Below are 21,324 nucleotides of genomic sequence, written 5' to 3' on the forward strand. Positions count from 1 at the left end.
ACCAAGATAAACTAAATGACTGGAAAGATGTATGAATTTAATTCCATAATGTTCTAAAAAACCCAAAAGGAAACAGAAGGAAAGAGAGATGTGTGCAGATCAGAGGATGAGGAAGGCCTCCGCGCGGACTTTGCCGAGCAGACCCTGGACTGGGAGAGGGTCCTGCACAGGAATGAAAGCAGGCGTAACGTGTGCTCGGTGGCACCGAGTGCCTGGCAGGGAAGGGATGTGCTGGGAAATGGCAGGAGAGAAAGGGGGACGCATGGGCGCCCACACCTGGTCCGGGTGCCAGAACCGCAGCACCGCAGGCTGCAGATCGACACGGCTGGTGAGCTTTCAGAAAACCTGCAGTCACGAAACAGCACTAAAGAAACCGAAAACTAAAAACCAAGCTCATCCACAACAGCATCGCCCCAGTGAAGCAAGTTTCTTTCCCTGACTTCCACTACATTTGAGCTTTTTAAAAAACAATCAAAAGACAGGTAAGAGAGAAAGTATAATCAGAGAATTAGAATTCTAAATACAAAAGTATGAGGAAATAGAAGTTAAAAAAAAAACCAAATATAAAAACCCCACACTACAACCTAACAGGACTCAATAGCGAAGATACTGTAAGTTTTATAGGTTTTACAGCTTGGCAGAACCGCGCTAAACTCAGAGGGGAGATAAGAAGGGGCGTGGCGCTGGGAGAGGAGTGAAGTCCGTGGTGACAGGGAGCGTTCCAGGAAAGCGGTACACAGAACTAGAACAGTCAGTCGTCTGCTCAGATAACAAGACTTTATCATTAACTTCTGCAAAATTAGTTCGGTAAAACTGCTTTTAAAATTAATTTAATGCCTTTTAAAACCAGACACAGGATTCGGGATTACTGACTGCTTTGAACAACTGCCTTACGGTCCTCTCTGGACAAACAAGCTTACAACCGTCTCCTTTTCACAACTGATTATGGTCCAGGAAACACTGCCAGGTCCTACCTGCCTGTGCATTTAGTCATAAAAAAGGCCGTTTGTACTTTAACGCTGGTAAGCAGCTCTCTTGTTCAGGCCTTCTGCAAACTGGAGAGAAGGACTACCTGGCGAGGGCACTTTCCTCCCTCACCCCCCACGGAAGCTGGGCTCCTCGTGGCATGGGTGTCTGAACTAAAGACGGCAAGGCTGTGACAGGGGTCAACTGCTCTCGTACTGTTACACTATCTTGCATCTCAACTGCTCTACTGTGGTGTTTAAATTTACAGGAAGAGTATTTCTTACCAGGTTGCGGCTGCTTTCTGATTCTCGGATTCTGAGTGCCTCTCACTATATTTACCCTCTGTTTTTGTGGAGATTTCTTCACAGGTGGTTTAGCCCATGGAACAGTTTTGACTGGAGGTTTCTCTTGTTTCCTTGCCCGTTTAGCATCCATTGCCACTGGAACATCTTTAGAAACGGGAGCGTCTTGGTTCTTCCTATCCAGTTTGGTTGTCTGTACAAACTGTGCGGTCAGCACTTCAGCACCTTAGGCAGAAAAGACACCGTATTTTAAAGGGTGGGCGCTCAGATATTTATCAGCATAGCTTCTCTTTTTCTTTCTTTTGTTTAAGGGTGGGTAACTTGAGTAACAGAATAAAATACAAAAGTTTGGGTATTTCATTAAAAGGTTTTTTTTAAAAACAAAGCAAGAGGTAAAAGTTCTCATATAAATACAGAAATATGAACTTGCTAAGTGTTGGTCTATATCCCTATCGGGTTTAGAAGAAAAATACCAGAGTAATAACTACAAAAACAAGGTATGACTTAATCTTTGCTGAGCGATGTGCAGGCAAGGATGGATGTGCTAGTTCACAGCACTGGGTGACAGTTCAATTCACTCAAAAGCGACACAGCTCCCATAAGGCCATGTGGTTAAAACTATAATCACACTGTAGACAAGAGGCGGTCGTTTGCAAAGAGCAATCTTACATATTTTACTTTACTACACCTAAATATCGAAGTCTTAATACCACTCGAAAAATCACCTTTTAAAAGAAGACAGAGGAAGGTACACGGAAGAAAGTCCTCATCTGACTTAATTTCCTATAAATCTACTCTAACTGCTCACTTCTCTTATGGAGTGTTCAGCTTTGCTTCTCACGGTGAAGGAAGGAAATAGCAAAAGGTGGAGGCACACAAGGAGAGAAATACTACCCGCTTATATCACACATGGGAAGTTTCAGTATTTTAAGAGCTAAAAAAAAATTTTAATAAATGCTTCCTTTGAAAACTTCTTCCCCATTGACTTTTCATAATTTCAGTTGTTCCTACCAAAAAATTTAGGCCCAAAGATGTATAACATAATCACACACATGAATGTTTGCAAATATTTCTCAATTATGTTAATACAGAAAACACGATACTAAACAGTTTAAGAAATTGTGATGGCTAACAGTGAAATGCAGAAAAGAGACCAATTTCATATCACTCTTGGGGGTGAGAGAAATCAGTGGTTTTTAAAAAAAGCTTTTAGAATCTCTTAATGTTGAACATTTCTTTGGGTCTAACTATTTTCCTCTCTACTGAATTATTAAAAGGCAATGAAGTATTATATATATATATATATGTATATATATGTATTTTTTTTTGAGACTAAGACTGCTGATTCTACACAGTTACAATTTCTGAAATTTTTATAAAAAAAGGCAAAACATTAATCAAGAAGGAGAACAGTTAAGCCATCCCCAAGACCTCCAAATAAATAAATAAATAAATAAGTAAGTAAGTAAGTAAATAAGTAAATAAGTAAATAAATACCCAATCACCGCTCCCCTCCGCACCCCCCCCCCCCCGAAAAAGCTGAGATGATCCAAATCAGGGGAAGTGTAACATCTGCACAGGCAGGAAGGGAGCATCTCCCACAGCCTGGGTCTTGGGAGGAAAAGGGGAGACGAGAAGCCGCGGGTGACCCTGCAGGGGCCTCTCCGCTTATCTGCATTACTCAAAGCCGTGAAGCCGTGTTTCTCAAACCGCGTGCAATAACCCACGGGGGTCTGCACAACAAACTTAACGGGTTCCAACCAGAATTCCATCTTAAAGGGAACAGAAGATACCAGATTGTGTTCCACACAGTTAGGGTAGTTTTTGAAATTTCTGTTTCAGTGTGTATGAGTCTGTGCTGGACTACAACAGAAATCGTGTTTCTTAGAGTGGATGAAACTAAAAACATGTGAGAAACAGTGACAAACATGTATGTTCAATTATAGACAATTTATTTACTACCTCTCAGTAAAATGGTTCATCTGGAGAAGAAACCCAGTAAGGGCTGGCCTGGAATTTATAGTGAGTCACTGTGTTATACTGCCATTCTTTCCATCACCCTCCAAAACAGACACACAAGGCTTGTGCACACACGCACACACCCTTTCTCAAACTACAACTAGCCAGAAATAACTATTTGTTAAACCACAGTGTAAAACCTTAAATATCTAGAATCCTGGAGATCCACATAACTCCAACGTTTCTTCTTTAGGCACCAAAATTTCTAAATTCAAATACTATTGATAGAGTTGGCAAATATTCTCTGTGAAGGGCCAGACAGAATGTATTTTCAGTTCTGAAGGCCACGCAATCTCAGTCACAACCACTCAACTCTGCCAGCGACGTACAGAGGCAACAGGTAAATGCCTGAGGGACCCTCTGACCACAGTCTGCTGACCCCTTCTCTGAGGAGTCATAGCGCATTTGTTCCCAGTTTTAAATAAAATACACTACACACAATCTGAGATGATGCTAAGCCAGATGGTGTTCTTGTCTATGTCCGCTAGGGTGCGTCTGATTGTACATTAAATGGCTCTAGACGCTGACTCTCACTCAGTTTTTAGGGGCAACAAAACCGCTTGTGGAACTCTTTCAACATATGAGCCTCCAGGCCGCCGGGCACTTTTCCAGTGGGTCTGTAGTAGGATCCAGTGACCATTAATAAAACTCTGACATACAAAGGATTAGAAATTCTGCCCCAGACTGCTCTAGATTTGGAGGGTCCAGGCCTTTCCCCCTTTACACATGTTCGGGTTGTCAGCTACCACTTTCTGCTCTTTGCTGTTAGTGTGCCAGACTTAGAAGAGCCTCTTCTTCCGCTCAGATTTGTCCGAGGACAGCTCAGAAACTGGATGACCTTTTTTCTTAGAATGGCACGTGAATACTGATGGTTTGAGCAGTTTTACAAGTGAAACCCAAGTTTCTGTCCTATTCCTTGATTTTCACCTGTTATCCAGGTCAGCACCTCCCAGACTTCAGCCTACAGACCCATCCCCTGGACAGCAGCCCTGCGCGACCCGGCCGAGTCGGGGACAGACCGGCGCAGGGCACAGTGGTTGTCGTAACTGCTCGTTTGAGAATCGACACAGACCATGCTTACCTCTTTTCCTCTTCTGAGGAAACTGTCCTTTGACTAACTTGAGGGTCGTGGGAGAGTCGGGCCCCTTGTTGGCTCCAGCGGGGGTCCTTTTGGGGAGAGGGCGGCACAGGCTCACCCTCTTACTCGGCACCGCGCGCACTGCGCTCCCCTTTCTCTTGGGCTGAACTCTCAGACTCACCGCCGAACTTAACGGGACCAGAGCTCCCTGCCTTGCTTTAATGATCTCCTCAGAATTCTTTTCTGTCTCTGTTTCTTTTCTTACTTCTGCCTCTGAGTCATGAAATTCAGGATCTGGAGTCATAACTAGAGAAAATGCAGCATCACAAATTCCATCTGAGATACAAGGAGACTGAGGACGCTCTACCAATAAATCTAACGCAGTGGATACTTCCAAAATGTATGCATTAGGATCGGAAAAATAAGACTTCAACTGAGTGAAAGACTGTAACGGGCACTTTTCAGCGGGAGGAACCAAGTCAAAACCATTGGACGCTTTGCCAAAGAATGCAGTCTCTTTAACTCCGTCCTGAGACGCAGCAGTCAACGCAGGACTTCTTTTCACCTTGCATAATCCTCGGAAATTATGCTTGACTAATGTGTTTAGAGAGATTCCTTTTTCAGTAACTGATTTCTTTGCTTCTAGCAGGGCACAGTTAAGGGCAGGTAAAACAGGTGTCACCTTCAGTGAGATGTCATCTTCAACTTTCAAGTCTTTCAGCCCTAAAATATATATATACAGGTATTAAAAACCTGAAGTCCTTTTTTTTTAAAAAAAAATAGTAACATGCAGAAAAAACTGCTTTAGATTACAAAATTATGAGATGGTTAAATATAAGACAGCGTTTCAAATAGTAATCTAAATGGCAATGAACAGAAGACTTACGGCTGCATTTAATGAATGTATTATCATCTCCATACATAGAAAACACACACACAAAACCAAAAAAGAATCATTCAAATGGAATCAGCAGGCAAGACTGCAGAAGGCAGACCTGCCTTCAGCTCCGTCTCACCTGACCGGGGCTTAGGAAGAGCTCAACGCACCACTGGAGCAGCAGCACCAGCCTTCAGAACTGGCAGCTTTGCCGTTCTGTTCTCATTTGCTGCTTTTAAAATGTGTCTTATCTGTACCTTAAATAACTTACTTCAAATCCTCAAAAGGCAGACTTCCAGTTATAAGTAAGTAGGGATGTAATGCACAACATGATAAAACATAATCAACACTGCTGACATCACCTAGGAAGGTTGTTAAGAAAGTCAATCCTAAGAGTTCTCATCACAAAGAAGATTTTTTTTCTATTTCTTTAATTTTGAATCTTTATGAGAAGATGGATGCTCACTAAACTTACTGTAGCAATTGTTTCCTGACGTATGTAAGTCAAATCATTATGCTGTACACCTTAAACTTACACAGTGCTGTATGTTAACTATATCTCAGTAACACTGGAAGAAAAAAAAGTCACAGTGCAAACCAACTGAACTAGCAAAAGTGAAATCCTTAAGTAACCCCCAAGTCTCCTGGTAACTACTGGTGTATAGTTCATTATCTTCCCTAACAAATGAAATTGAAAAAAATTTTTTTATCTTAAGTAACAAGACTGACTAGTCTGTGTTTCCCTTCCTCCCCCGGCTCACTCTGTAACTGAAATGCTAATTTTTCAGCAAATCAATAACCTAAAGGAAAACAGTAAGGGGAAAAAGAGAAAAGGGCAGAAGTGGACTAATAAAAACCTAGAAAATGTAAGAGTTCTCAGTAATAAAAACCCACAGGCAATAGACCTTTGGTGCCTTCTAAACCCAAGTACAACTGAACACCATTCTTGTTAAAGAAAAAGAAACTGCAAAATCAAGAAACACCCAGCTGAGTGCATCTGTACTCGAGCAGGTGTCAGGATAAGGGAAAGAATGGAAAGGGCAAGAATAAACAGGAAAATGTGACCAGACATTAAAATAAAAATTCCTTGTTTTTGCGGTTCATTTAAACAGTAACAAGGAAAAATAAAATATAAAGAAGTTCTCATGTACTATACTAACAGTTTCCAATGAATTAGCATTCTTCTAAACAACTTCGTTATTTCAAGAACCTGGGAAGGCAGAACCCAGAATGACTTACAACAGATTATTATGAAATCTATGAAAAAGAATTTTTTAAGTGATTCTTTTTAATAGAATCACTCAATCTAAAACAAACAACCACAGCACTGAACCTCTAAATGACAGAAATAGAAAACGTCGCAATGAACCAGAGGAGGTCGAGAACACTAACACAGCACTCCAGTGTTTCTCCAAAGAGAAACCCTGTGCTGTTCGGCACCACACACGGCCACTGATGTTTCTTATGCGAGTGGTGGTAGACACTGAAAAACAAGAATAAAGGCAGAGCTCTGCCACACTGAGGGAGGCAGCAGGGTGGGAGCACAGGCGGGAGCCAGCTCGAGCCTGCTGTTTGACCCTCTGAACTGCTCGTAATAAAAACACCCGTTTTAAGGGTTGTTAAGTCAACTGCACCTAGCAGAATACAGACATCACAGACGCCTGAGGAATGCGAGCAGCTACTGCCATTACGTTGTCACCACTGGTGATGTTCTGCCTATTCCAAAGGGGTGCCTGAAAAAGTACAGTTCTCTGCTTTGAGTAGCTGAATACAATCTTAAAACATCAATTTCTGAAACATTTTGTATTAATTGTAGCTTTATAAATACCATATAGAATTTTATGTTTAAACACAGTGTGATTATAAAACAACGAGGAAACTTTCCTCATACGACAGAAACAAGCTGTTCGTTTACTTTCATTTACTTACTCGCTCAGCAAACGTTTTCTAGGTGCCTGACCCTGCGAGGCAGAAGGGATACAGCAGAACACAAGGCAGGCATTACATAATCACAGACATTATTATTTAAATCACGCCAGTGACAAGCCGAGGGCCCTCACCAAAGGAAGAGTGGTGATGGGGCTCAGTGAGGTGACACTTACACTGACACCTGACAGTCACGAGCAACAGGCTAGATCGTGCTGCTCCTCAGATATTATCTGTTCTCTCTCCCCACAAGAGCCTCTTCAGACTTCGCTTCCTAGCTGATCTCTGAAATTCTAATACTACAGATATTCTGTATCTCTGTGTACACACCGCATGAGCAGTAATTTTTGCCCCTGACAGCCAATTCCTGGTCATGGGGGGCAGCATCACCCGATGGGGGAAGACCAGCAGTCCAGACAGAGGGAAGGGTGCCCACGAGGGCCTCGGGTCCTACTGACGGGGAGACTCTGACACAAGCATCTCCTAGCTACTGCTGCTCAATGACAAATGAATCCAGCTTTGGACATGCTGAATGTGAGGAGCACCTGAGACATCTCAGCGGAAAGACATTTCTGCAGGCAGGTGCTGAAGCAGACAGGAAAGGATAAGCCTACAGAGAAGGGAGATGAAGGATCCACCCGGGAGGGTAAAGGAAGACAGGCATTTGAGAAGACAGCAGTCACCAGAATCACGTGCTGCTGAGAGTTTCAGATGAGGACGGAAAGGGGGCGCACAGGTGCAGGGAGCCGCCAGCCCCGGGCCTTACCTGCTGACGGGGATAAGTGGAATAAATGTAGCCCGTGTAGACCCGCCTGCTCCTCCCCAGAATCTGTAGAGAGAATCAGAAGTTGGATTGTTGGTTCACACAATAGAAGTAAACATACTGAACAGCACATTTTCCACAAAGTCGTCCTTACTTGTTTCTGATATTAAGGCCGACGATGTAAGTAAAATGAAGAACTCCCGCTCTTCTAAGCATCTGATGATGGCCTTGAACATAAAAAAGAAAGAAGATTCAATTCCTCTCTCCTTCCCCCTCTGCCACATTCTTCAGTGGTTTTTAATCTCATGAAAAGTTATAGACAAAAGTTCTTGAAATGTCAGTGTTTACAGGAATCAGGACAACTCTGTCCCCAGTACCAGAAACTGCCAGTTCCTCAGTGCTCAGTCGTGGCCTTGGCAGGGCTACACCTCATAACTAACGGGAACACCAAGGCCTGGTGTCAGGGTCGTGTCTGACAACTTAACAAATCAATCAGAAACGACTTCTTTCACCTTCTCACTGCCTCGTCCGACATCTCTCACTGCTGTCGAAGCAGCCACTATAAACTCAAGGTCAGCCAGACCTGTGACTGACACTTAAGCCCATGTTCACACAAAACGTATCAGACCCCTGGAACTGGAAGAGCTGGAAGACCCCACTGAAGGAACGCCTTCTACAGCTTCCTGGAGACAGACAGTGATGGGAAATGACCTAATTAGGTCCCCTGGAAACGAGAAATGCAGACAACAGCCGTCTCCTCTCTTTCCCTCTACCAGCCCTCAGTGGTAGCTGCCATTCTGAACCACAAAGATAAACAGTTCTTCTTTCCCATTATTCACCATTTCAAAAGCCTACATATCCATAATGAAGACAAAATCAATGTTCATACAATAATTTTTCAGCTAAAAAAACTGAATAAAACATACCACTTTATGAAGTGAAAAAACAACCTATTTCAAAAACTGACAGGTCTAAGCCTACAAATGTGATAAATCAGTAAGTTCTTCAATAATAACTGAAGGGTGGAAAAAAGACATCTTGTCTAATTATTTACTGGAGCTAAGCTACGACACTGACGCTTCCGCACAGAAGCAGCCACCACCGGGAGTCCCCACGCGCCCCCATCACAGCCGCTGTGCGTCTGCTGGCGGACGTTTCTGTCTCCTCCACAGCCTAGTGAGTCCCTCGATGGCAGGGGCAAGTTTGTACTTTTTGCTTCTGGCACGTAATAAGCACTCAGGAAAGAACGACTGAATAAAGGTATCAGCAGTTACATGTGCCCAGAGCTTTGGTACCTATTAGCAAATGCGCATAATTCTTGTTTGGGTTTTAATCAGTGTAAAAAGTGAAAGTAAGTAATCGGCTACATTATTCTGCATTTTAGGTTTTAATAGAGATGAAAGTAAAATCCCTCTCTCTGCTTAAACCTGTAAGTTCTGCATTCCAAAAAGTGTGCAAATAAAACGGAAACACGCAGTGCTATCTTGCTAGTCTCTCAAAGCACGTGCTGAAAAGACTACAGAAAGTTCCTGTTTTACCCTTTGTGGGGAATCTTTGAAACGTCCACCTCTAGCCTCTTCCATTTACACACAGGAAAGCACTGCCACACGTGTCCGTAACACCTCTTCAGAGACTGTGCTCTGTCCTGTTCCTGAGGCACAGGGTCACCTACTGCGCAGCCATTACACAGCAGGCACCAAGGCGGCAAAAGAGCTTAAGACGCGATACCTGCCGTCAAGGGGCGCGGCGTCTAGGTGGGGGACACCGATATGTAAGGGTTCTTCCTAATATAATGGGGCAGGAAAGGCAGCCCGGAGCACCGAGGGGCAGGGCCTCCTGTGACGTGTAATTTCTGTAAGTAATTATAATGAACACACAGGTTTTGAAGCAAAGCAGGGCACTGAGTTCGACACTAGAAGCACTCACAAGGCAGCTCTTCCCCAATGCATTCCTGAAAATACCCTTGAGCTTTCTTCCTTTCAACTTCCAAATGTAAAATGAACTATGCTACTTCAGAAACACACGGCCTATCATCCTGTATTCAGTGGTTATCGGCTCATCGCCTGTTGTCACCCCCAGCACCTCCGGACTGCAGAACCGGGGGGTGGGGTGGGGGGGCTGGCCCCGCATCCAGTTCGAAAAGGTGGACTGAGTGGCCTGAGCTAACAGTGAGGGCCGTTCCCTTTCCTGTTGCTGGCTGGGATGCGTGCACACGATGGAACTGCTCTAAGGAAACACGCCAGGGTCTGGAGGAGGCGTTCTCTCTCTGGATGCAAAAAGGAGGCACACCGCCCTGCCCAGCAGCCCAGGACAGAACCGTCACGCAGAGGAGAAAGCAGCTCAGAGCCCCGTGCAAGTAGCACTTGAGCTTCCTGATCACCCAGAACTGAGAAGTGAGCCTACTGAAACTCTGTTTAAGACAGCTTGGGTTTTGCTTATACGCAACTCAAAGCATCTCACCTGACCGTCCCCGAGGCAGCTCACCTTCACAGCTTCCGCATCTGTTCTGTTTAATTTACTGATTTCATGCTATCTACCATGGGGAGAGTCCATCATGTCAGAGAGGGCTCGAACCTGCCGGGCCCCGTCCCTCCCTCACACGTGTCCTCTGGGAGCTTGAGGAGTCGCTCGCTGTCAAGTCAAGTGTCTACTCCTATCCTCACCCTGAGGAATGTGGCCAACGTAACGGAGGTCTTCCGCTCGCTATGTGTTTCTCAGTAGACTCTTACTTTCTACATCATGAAAACAGTAGAAGCTGCAACTTTTCTTTCTTTTTAAATGTAAGTATTGACACAAGTCACTTTTAAAGAAGTATTCACATGTGGTCCTTTGACTAATGCAGAAATACCACGGATCTACTCTTCAGTCATAAAACAAAAATAACAACAAAAAAAGACCTGAGAAAAACTATCCTCTTATTCTTAAAACCAGGAGTGTAAACTGACTAGTGAGGCACAGAAGTGAACTAAGACACAAAGGGGTTGAAAATGTGAGCCAGTAAATATCAATACATATTAAATGATAAACACCCTTTCAGCACATAAAATAATTCAATCTAGCAGAGGGCCAACTAATAATTAGATGATTTCTCGATTTAAGGAAAAAATAATAATTATACTTGAAATGGATGATTCTTACCAATTGCTCATTTTTAATGTATTCTGTTAGCTTGTCTATTTTTTCCCCTTGTTTGTTTGACAGTTCCACCTCATACATATTGAAGCACATTTCTTGGCAACAGACTGTGGAGAAAAATCAGAAAAACAGAACAGTTATTTTAAAGTGCGATTATGCATTAAAAAATGCTATTATGCATTTTTATGACTGATTTATTCATGCTAAAAAGAGGAAAGAATTAGGAATACTTTTTAAAAAACATTTATCATTCAAGGCTCTTGGTTGTAAAACTTCTTAATAAACAGTTACTGTATATAGTATTCAAAAACAATGCTTTTACTTATAACACCACTACTACAGGATTAACAAGACAAATAAATACTATATAAATAATACAAACTGCAATGTTCCGTGAATTAATCTAAATGACCAAGAAATTTTCCTTCCCGTGTCTTCTGCTCTTTTCCTTCATTTAAAAGTACATACAGTTGACCCTGAGCACCTGTCCCCCACCCCCGCGCAGTCGGAAACTCAGGTACAAAGCCGCAGGCGGCCCTCAGTGTCCGCGGTTCCGCAGCCGCAGGCCACGTGGTTCTGCAACACGCAGTGCTGGAAAGATGGCGTATGAGTGAACCTGTGTTCTTCCAGCGTCAGGGGTACATAAATAAATAAAAACAACCACAAAGCCTCTGTTCCCCCTGAAAGGAATGATTATAAGCTCCCCACTATTTGTAAGCATACCTCTGTTTGCTTAACTCCCTCGGTATTCTATATTAAAGCTGGTCTTTGCCACATTAGATGAACTACCTTTCATTAGTTCTAGCCGGCCTCCCAGGAACTGAATCACATAGCAATTCTACAACTTTCACAAAAAACCCCTTTAAGCATCACTTAAGGGAAAACAGAAGTAAGATTGTGTGTGTGCGCACGCAAGTGCGCGTGTATATACGAAACGGAGCATGGGAACAACTGAAACAAAGCTCAGGACAGGCAGTGTATGTGACATTTCAACAGACCTTTTTGCTCCGAGTAATTCTGTTTTTTAAAAGCAGCTTCTGGTAATCTTTTTTTCAAAGACGACACTTTCATTACATACTTAAAATCTAGTTCATGTGGTCTGAAAAACAAAACAACAATACCATGTAACATAATAAACACTGACACTACTGTATCTTAGTTTTTGGTTTTCTAATATAAATGCAGACCAAGATATCATAACCACAAAAAGCCCTTAAACCTATAAACTCCAGGCCAAATAACATGTATATTAATAGTTTAGATTTTCAAATATATGACCTCATAAACCATAGTCTAAAAATATGCTCACATTTTCTGAATGCATTCATTTTAGGCATAACCAAAATATCTACATGTGGAAGAACTATGCACACTGGAACAAGAATTTTCTAAAAAGTATGCCTTTTAAGAGTTGAAAACTTTCAACAATGTCGGATTGCCCATCCCGCAGTGCCACAGAATGAACCGCATCCAGACTTCTGCACCATTTCCCCTGACTACTTTTTCCTTTTTTAACACGAAATACTTGTAGACTTACCAATGCCTCCTTTGCCCCAAATACTTTGTATATCCTTAAGAAAAGCATTTCTTTATGTAACCACGAAACAATTAGCAAAATCAAGACAGTAACAATGGTATAGTATAATACTTTAACCTACAGACAGAACTTTTCACAAGTTGCCAACTGTCTCACTAAGGTCCCTTGTAACCAAAGAAAGTCCTTTTCCTGCTCTGGTCCAGAATCCAGTCCAGGATGACACACTACATTCAGGCACATCTCTTCAGTCTCCTTCAATCTGCAACAGTCTCCTAGTCTTTCTTCACTTTTCGTGACCTTGATATTTTTGAATAATACAGAACACTATCACTTGTTTTGCAGAATGTCCCTCAGCCTGGGCATGTCTGAGCTTCCTCTTGATGAGACTGGCAGGATACCCGGTCACTGTCTGTGCAGCACACTGGAAGCACAGGATGTTCACTCCTCTCTTGGTAGTCTCACTTAACCACTTAGTTAAGGTGGTATCTGCAGCTCTTCCCATAGTCAAGTCCATTTTCCCTTTTGTGAGATAAGCAAATACCAAGAAACTTTCATCTACTATATCAAACCTCCAATGACTGCTATGGTATTGCCAACTTCTGAATTCCGTCACTTTTTCTATACTTACTAGCAGAATTCGGTAGTGAGGAAGAACTTGCCCTTCTCTCCTATTTATTTATTCATAGAATTCTTAATTTATTCTATGGGCTATAAATTCCCTCCCTTTTTTAAAAAAGGGCCAATAGAAAGAAAATGAATTCACATAGCACACCAGTTTTCATCTCATATTTCAATTAAACCATGTATAACTTTCAACGGTTTGGGTGCAAACCAAGCAGAGGTTTTAAACAGGAAGATATCACAAGACGCCTTTCACTGTTCTCCAGAAGCAAATATTATAATTCATCCTAATGTTAATACATGTAATAGCTACTCTTTTTAACACTAGTCTAGGAAAGTCATGTGAAAATTAGGAAATTAGAGGCTGCAAATCTTAATAAAGACTCTAACAGAATTAAGTGGCTATAATCTGCTGCAACTGTAATTCAGGCAAACCCAATTTGTTTCCTGGGGAAAGTCAAACTTTTGGTATCAAATAGATTAATTTAGCCTGAGAGGTCATTGTCCCATGAATGGATTAAGACACCAAAATTTAAAAAGTGACTTGTGAAAGATGAGAAAACTTATTTCGAAGCAAAGGTCAGAATTTAGGTCTGAATTTCGGTCTCCTGCGTCGTGCTCCTGTGCTTTGTGCAGCTACCCGGGAGTAACTAAAACCCAGCACAACTGCTACATCTCACTCTGGTGCCAGCAAGCCAGACCTCAAAATGAGACTTAAAAGACTGTACAAGCATTAGTAAAGGACACTGATCCAATACTCACAGTTGCGTTGGAACCACTGTACCGTAAGACGACCAAAGAGTTATATCACATAGCAGACAGCCCTGAATGATTAATTTCCCTTTCCATGGAGAGATGAGAACTGTAAGAAATGAGGGTAAGAAACTGATTATCTTACTTACGAACAAAACATTTACTTAAAAAAAAAAATGAAAAGAACCAATTAAATAATTTCTTACCATTTTCTTTAAGTTCAAGTCTAGGGGGGAGAAAAAGAAGCATTTTTTATAAGAGCAAAGAAAAGAAACCCAGCAAAACAAAGTGTGCACATAATTACTCACACGCTGTTATGATGAGGAGCTGGTGCTGCCATCTTTTTAGGTTCCCTATACTGAAAAGCTACAATCACGTAAGGGCAGATCTGTCTGGGTCGCTCAGTAACAGTGCTGCCTGAAAGTTCATAGAGGTAATACTGAAAGAAGAAAAATAAATATTATCAGGGTAGCACTATGGAATTCCACGTGCACCAAGTTTATCGCAACCCCACCCAGTCCCGAAAAGTAACTCATTAGACTGAGAAACGTACTGTAGGAGTTTGTTCCCAGGTGACTATACCTGACTCAGCTCAAAGGTGCGAAAATGACTTGTCTTGGGAGAGACCTTGTCAGTATCTGCAGCCACGTGGCAGTCACAGCCGGAAGATGGGCTAGTATAGTTAGTGGTATAATTCTCAGGCACGAACTTGACTCTTCCCTAGAATGAAAATATTAAGACTAATCAGATGTTTTCAAAGAGGAATAATCTTACTCCAGGATTCATTTAATAAAGATGTGGATATGTTAGTCGACTAACAGTTAACTGTGTAAAGAACTACAGTTAATAGAAAATTATCTTAAGGGCAACAATAGTTTTAATCATCCACAAACCCCCTTATATTTCTATTTAACCCTTAAAACTGTATTTAAAAATCTGGTACGTTTGGGCATCTTCCTGAGGCAAATGTCCAAAGCTTTTATCACACTATCAAAGGAGTACACGAACTGCCTCAAATTTAGGAGAACCATTTCTTTAAAAGAAAAGTTACACAGCCCACCAAACGGACTGGCTATTTAATGACTATATCATAAAAGATGACAAGTGAAATCTAAAATTTCAAAAGATGAGTTTCCAAACTGAAGTATTACATAATTAATTGTAAATTACAGGCCGAGAGCCTTCTGTTACGCCAGGACCCCATACATCAGCAAGGAGCAAATACACAGTGAACCCCTTAACAGGCCGATAGCCCCGATAACTAAACAGCTGACAGTGTTTCCCATATAGTTCTCTTCATCAAGTCATGTATCTCCCAGAAAAGGGGGGGGGGGGAAGCTGTCAAGTTTATCATACAATGGTTGTAAAAGATATTTTGAATAAGATAATGACAAACATGGAAAAGATAAAAATATACAAAACATATACCAAGATGAAGTGTGAAATTACAGGCAATTTCATCTGTATCTTTATAAGATGACTTACTTAAAAAATATATATAATGTATTGCTGTTGAGGTCCTGCCTCTTCCTTCACAGGGCCAGCAAAGGCAACATAAGACGCATAATACAAACAGGACTTCTCAGTGAGCAGTCAGAACCTGCTGGGCATGGCTGGCTTTTGAGCAGTAAAGTAAGGAGGACTGAAAGCATATGGGCAAGAACTAAGCAGCAACACCCACCAGACAGGGTGGGACAGAGGGGCAGGAAACCAATGGCGAGGCACAACCCGACATAAATAAACAACCAGCGTTTGCTATCTGAGCTGACAGGTGCATCTTCTGCAGCAGGACCACAGCACTCGGCACGGAGCAGGAGCGAAAACCAGCAAGAGCAACAACTGTGTGCCAAAGCTATGCTACCTTCCCTCCAGTTCTTGGGGACAATTTTGGAATATGAACAGTTCACACTTTAAAAAAAAAAAAAACAAAAACCAAACCAAAAAAAAAAAAAAAAAAAAAAAAACCCAAGAAACCCCAGTAGTGTTGGGTTTATAACCAAAGAACTTAAGGTAGTAAAAAAGCTGAAACAAAAGCAAAAACAAAACAAGACCACAGAATATGTCCTCAAAAACCAGAGTTTTCCTATTATTTGAGTGAAAATTCTAATCGTGTGATTCACTTATACTGGATTATTAAAGGGCATTTAAAAAATTTCTGAGATCATGAAGCTGTCAACAAGGGAGGTCTCGATGTTCTAGGGATAAAAAAATAAAGATTTTTGACAATTTAAAGTAGACAATTAAAAAAAAAGTTGCTTTCTGAATTCATGTCTTGTAACTGAAATCATAGTTTTATAAGCAGCTACTTGTTTTCTGTTATTTAATGCTTAAAGAGTGGCATCGTGGGACGGGGTGAGAGGAAGGGTTTTCACTGAACTTGTTTTATTATTTTGAAGTGTTTTTTTTAAAAAACATATTAATAGATCATCTTTTAAATTAACAACAACAAAAAGCTGTCTTTTAAGGAAAGCAAAAATAGCAGTTATTTTTTTCTGAATTTGGAGAGCTTTCTTCGACAAGGACTATGTTTAGCAAATGATCTGCAAAGATTATTATCACAGACTGATAAGCTTTCAGTTTTAAAAGAAAAATCACACAAAAGTACATTTCGGTTTTACCTTAATTAGATTAAAAATTACAATATAACCAGACTTTCCATGATACCAAGGTCTTGCATGAAGATAGTCTGAGTATTTGGAAATATATACACCTAGGAAAGTATAAAATATACATTAATTTACACTTTAAAAAGACTGTTCACCATATATAATTCACATGTAGGGCTACTTGGAACAATACAACACAAAAGACAAATAAAAGCTAATATTAATAAACGACTTTGAAACTTCTTACCTTTTAAAACCTATTTGAGATATTCTACAGGTATGGAAACGTTAGAGCTAAGACAGAATGTATGTGTCTGACAACCAATTTTCTAGCTGGGTATAGTAACTGGAAAGGGATAAAAGTATCAAATTTTTGGAAAATTTTTCTTTTGTTTTTTTCTCCATGCAGCCCCTCAGTGAAAAGGCCTACAGTTACCTGATTCTCAAGTTATTTTTTGCAAAAAAGAAAAAAAATCTTAGTAAGCACTTGTATCTTAGAATGTGTGCTAATGTCTATCACTGTACTTCGTGGCTGGGCAGCAGAGACATAAAAGGAAACAGAACAAGTCTGCTAGACTGTAAATTCCAGTAAGGCAGGGAATGAAGTGCACGCTACAACATGAATGAGCCTGAAAAACACTGAATGAGGTAAAGTTAGTCACAACAGATCATATATGATTCTATGTACATGGAATGTCTGGAACAAGCAAATCCATAGAGGCGAAAAGTGGCTGCCCAGGCTTCTGGGAGTGGAGAGTCACTGCTAACAGGTATGGGACTTGCTTTTGGGTGATGAAAATGGTCTAAAATTGATTGTGCTGGTGGCTGCACAACTCTGAATGCACTAAAAAACATCAAATTGTATACTTTAAGTGGGCAAATTGTATGGTATGTGAATTTTCTCTCAACAAAACTGTTATTTGGGGAAAAAAAAAAAAAAGATCAGCAGGAACCTAGCCATGAAGCCCAATAATCTTTCTCAGTCCTCATCTCCAACTTCCGCAGCATCAGACTGCTACGCGGCCTTCCGGACGTCCTCTGCTTTCTGTCAATGTCCGCTTCCTGACTCTTCTCCTCTCCCCACGCCCCATCCCTTGTCCCATGATGACCCCAACGTTTTGTTCTTCGCCGTCTTTCAAACTTCTTTGCTGTCCCATGTGACAGTATCTTTGGTTTCAACTCATACCCTCTTCCCTGCCACCTTGAGCCCCAATCTCCAGTCTTAATTCCTTTCCCAACTATTTTTACGACCAGCAGGACAGCTTCCAGAAACACTCAGAAAAATCTCATTATTTCCCAAATTTAACTCGTTACAGTAGTGGTGTCCATTCACTGAGAGCTAAGTCCTTCACATGGTCTCACGTAATCCCCACAGCAAATCTAGAAGAGAGTCTCATCTATTTCACAGATGAGGAGAGCGAAGCCTAAGGAAACTTAGTGCTAATTCACATTCCTAGCGATCAGATGACCTTTCTCCTTTACCTCGTCAGCCACCCTACACTCTCCTCTCCTTGTGTATCTCTTTTCCACTGACGAAGTCGCTGTGGTGCAAGTCTGAAGCCTCGCATCTGATCCTCTCCTTTCTCTGACCCCTCGCATTCCATGGTTGCCAGGCCTGGTCAGTTCTGTCTGTTCTCCATCCCCGCTGCCACTGGGATAGTTCAGGAGAGACCCTCACCAGCCCCGGATGCCTGCACTCAGCTCCTGGCACTGATAGGTATCTTTCCTAGTCTAACCAACCTTTAAAAAAAGGTAACTCCTGCTAGAAAAGCTCAAGTCTTAGACTCAAAGCTCATTTACATGTTTAAAGTTCTGATTCTAAAGATTATTACTTATCATCAATGAAACTAACTTTTAACACAGGTATCTTAGAAACTGACCAAACCCCACTTCGCTTATATAAGAAGAGATTCTTTTTTCTTAAAGACATACCTTTCGCCGGGTCACCCAGAGTGGTGATGGCACTGCTGCCCACACAGAGTCCACGCTGACATACCAACTTCGCCTTTAAACAGATTGGAGTTTGCTTATTATATCATTCTTGGGAGAATCAATGAAGTAACACTATAATCTATGAATTTTCCATACAGAATCTGTACACTGTATTCATGGCACAAAGCAAACTTACATAAGGCAACTGTGTTTTAGTTCAAACTTTTTCATGAACTTCTACCATTTCTGTTAACAGAAATGTCATCAGCAAAACTAAATGAAACAAGCTCACAGATAAGTTCTCTCTTGAAGATTTGTTTCAATTACAGCTTGGGAATCATGAAATTTGAAAATGTTTTACCCCAAATGCCTTTCTTAATATGAATCCATGACACACCTTAGTTGGAAGTGAACAATCAAGTAAATCAACTCTCTGGTACTTCTACACCATCTTTGTTATATGCTAATGTAAATAATTCTTTAGCAAATCTACCATTGTACTTTAAAAATCATGAACCCAACCAAAACATTACCTTTGAACTATTTTAAGTTGGATCACTAGCACTGTTAACACCGTATCCAGACACCACATACATCTTTGGAGACATACCTGCACACAGCAGTTTCCTTTTCCCACAATTTAGGTACAAGCTAAAATATGTATGTTCAATTTTCAAAGGCAGCATGAAACGACTCCAAGTAACTAGAATGCTGATAAGATCCCCCAAGCCATGTAATTAAAACTTGAAAAAATTCCACAAGAAATAGAAAATGTCTTTGTAAACAATGATCCCCAAATGGAAAAACATCTATTCACTCCATTAAAAGGCATAATTGATAACAAACCTGTATTAATCCAAATGTCACCACGAGCTTATAAGTATATTTAAGATAGAGGACCTGTGAAAAGTAGAAATCAAGTCTCTTTCCTGACAAGCTTTCACTGTCATTTACGATGCCACCAAACTAAGTAACAAAAAAGACTGATGGTAATCTCACAAACTTTCTAGAACTAAAACACTGATATTTAAATTTAATGATATATAATTTTGTACATTAACCTCACAAAATTAATTTTCTACAAGCTAATTCCCTTACCTGATTTTCAGTTTCAAACAGAAGAAATCCATAAGTTTCTTGAAGTTCTTCGTGAGTATAGTTACTTGCTTTCTTTTCTTGGTAAAAAGTTTTATACTGTATAAAGAGAGAATAATCAAATGCTATAAACATGTTACTTTGCCTTAAAAATTAATTTTTAAAAATGTATCATCTGAATTCCTCCTGCTAAAAAGCTAATGAAATTTATTATTCTTCTATTCCCTAGAATATATTATAATTACCTTCCAAGTGACTATTTCCAAGGATCTTTTATCTCAGCTGAAATGTGATAGCTAGAAGAACTAGACTTATACATAAAAAATGATGGGTCTATTTCTTTTAAAACTAAAATAAAACTAACACACAGACACAGTGTGTACCAAGCACCTCACCTCATTTAAGAAAATGTCATTTTTCACCAAAGTCACTTGACTGTACTGAAAACCATGCTCAGATGCAGAGTCCAAGTAAGAAGTATGGAGAATGGAAACTGCCCTCTGGAAGAGAGAGTCTGAACTCAAGGACACTGTCTCAAAAACTGTAAAACACAAACAAAAATAATGCAACTGTTTAAGATAGCCGAAGGACTGGGGGAAGGGGGCACACCAAGTACCCTGCACATTCCAGCTGCTTCCTTCCTGCGTAACTGAGATGCTTACAGTGTGTTTTGGCTACTGTATCCACACCATCTTAAAAGACCTTGTATGTTAAAAAAATAACCTAAATGGATTACAACTGAGGGTGATTTACCTTTAATGCAAGAGCAAACCCCTCGTGCCTTCGGTGTAAAGCTGGGTGCTGTAACCACAGGTGGTAAAAGCACATCCAACTGTGGTGTCGAGCTGGTGTCAGCAACCACTCAGACTGATGTTTCTTATCCTTAAGCTTTTTTTTTAACCCTATGTCACATTTTTTTGATAAACTAACCCTTATCGTTGTCTCACAAATCCCCAAGTGTGTTAGGTTCCCTGGAAGGCAACTACTACTGCACTCGGTAAACACATTAGAAACTGTGTTTCTTTGGGGTTTCCTCACCAGACTGGACACATCTATTGAAATTCACTTCTTATGGATTGTGTTAGAAAATGATCTTTTTATACAAATAAAACTTTATTACTTTTTTTGAAAGTGTTTTTTTCAAACCACACCCACATGCTATGGAGATTCTGATCTGCCCCTCCCACGAGAGGCCTGTGACCTAGTTGAGAATTACTGACTCAATCCAGTAATTCCCTTCGCTGAGCCTTTGTGCATTTTGATTTTACAAGTCCTCACTCTAGCAAGAATTGAGCTAATTCTCGTAATGCTTAACCACTTGATTTCTCTGTATCCTCTCTGCTCTCTTTAACAAGGTTGGGGGTGAGGGTACAAACTGATTATTCATAAATAGTAGAGAAAACAGAGTAATTTATGTAGCACTGAAAGTTTTGGCCTTACAGTATAAATGAGTACATTAATATGGCTTCCTACTTTTACCAGAACTCTGCCAGTTACAGAGAAGTTCAAAAGTTAGGGAAAATAAAAGCTTTTAAATTAATTTATGAACAGCAGATTTAAAAAACCCTAGACTATCACAGAAATGAAAACAAACATTTCAGTAAAATTACTTTGGATTAAATGGTCCTACCACTTCAATTAACAAGGTAATTTAAAAATGCTTTTAATAAACACAACCTCCTAGTATAAAAAAATAAAAGATTATAAATAGCAA

General features: G+C 40.7%; 1 protein-coding gene across 5 annotated transcripts in view; it reads right to left on the reverse strand.

Annotated features, from left to right (window-relative positions):
• Positions 1 to 21,324, reverse strand: part of TASOR2 (transcription activation suppressor family member 2) — a 73,267-nt gene that overhangs the window by 32,258 nt on the left and 19,685 nt on the right. For 2 of the 5 annotated variants that reach the window (XM_074358207.1, XM_074358206.1), the window contains exons 2-15: positions 20,006 to 20,151; positions 19,614 to 19,709; positions 18,516 to 18,588; positions 16,596 to 16,687; positions 14,560 to 14,697; positions 14,286 to 14,416; positions 14,184 to 14,203; positions 13,987 to 14,086; positions 12,065 to 12,165; positions 11,070 to 11,173; positions 8,086 to 8,158; positions 7,935 to 7,997; positions 4,369 to 5,088; positions 1,251 to 1,493 (exon numbers count right to left, since the gene is read on the reverse strand). In XM_074358207.1, coding sequence (XP_074214308.1) covers positions 1,251 to 1,493; positions 4,369 to 5,088; positions 7,935 to 7,997; positions 8,086 to 8,158; positions 11,070 to 11,173; positions 12,065 to 12,165; positions 13,987 to 14,086; positions 14,184 to 14,203; positions 14,286 to 14,416; positions 14,560 to 14,697; positions 16,596 to 16,687; positions 18,516 to 18,588; positions 19,614 to 19,709; positions 20,006 to 20,151 — 2,100 coding nt within the window. Of the gene's footprint in view, positions 1 to 1,250; positions 1,494 to 4,368; positions 5,089 to 7,934; positions 7,998 to 8,085; positions 8,159 to 11,069; positions 11,174 to 12,064; positions 12,166 to 13,986; positions 14,087 to 14,183; positions 14,204 to 14,285; positions 14,417 to 14,559; positions 14,698 to 16,595; positions 16,688 to 18,515; positions 18,589 to 19,613; positions 19,710 to 20,005; positions 20,152 to 21,324 lie in introns of those variants that run through there. The other 3 variants (XM_074358208.1, XM_074358209.1, XM_045522189.2) reach the window with 2 other exon arrangements.

Source organism: Camelus bactrianus, chromosome 35 (genome assembly GCF_048773025.1).
Source record: "Camelus bactrianus isolate YW-2024 breed Bactrian camel chromosome 35, ASM4877302v1, whole genome shotgun sequence".
NCBI classification, from domain to species: Eukaryota; Metazoa; Chordata; class Mammalia; order Artiodactyla; family Camelidae; genus Camelus; species Camelus bactrianus.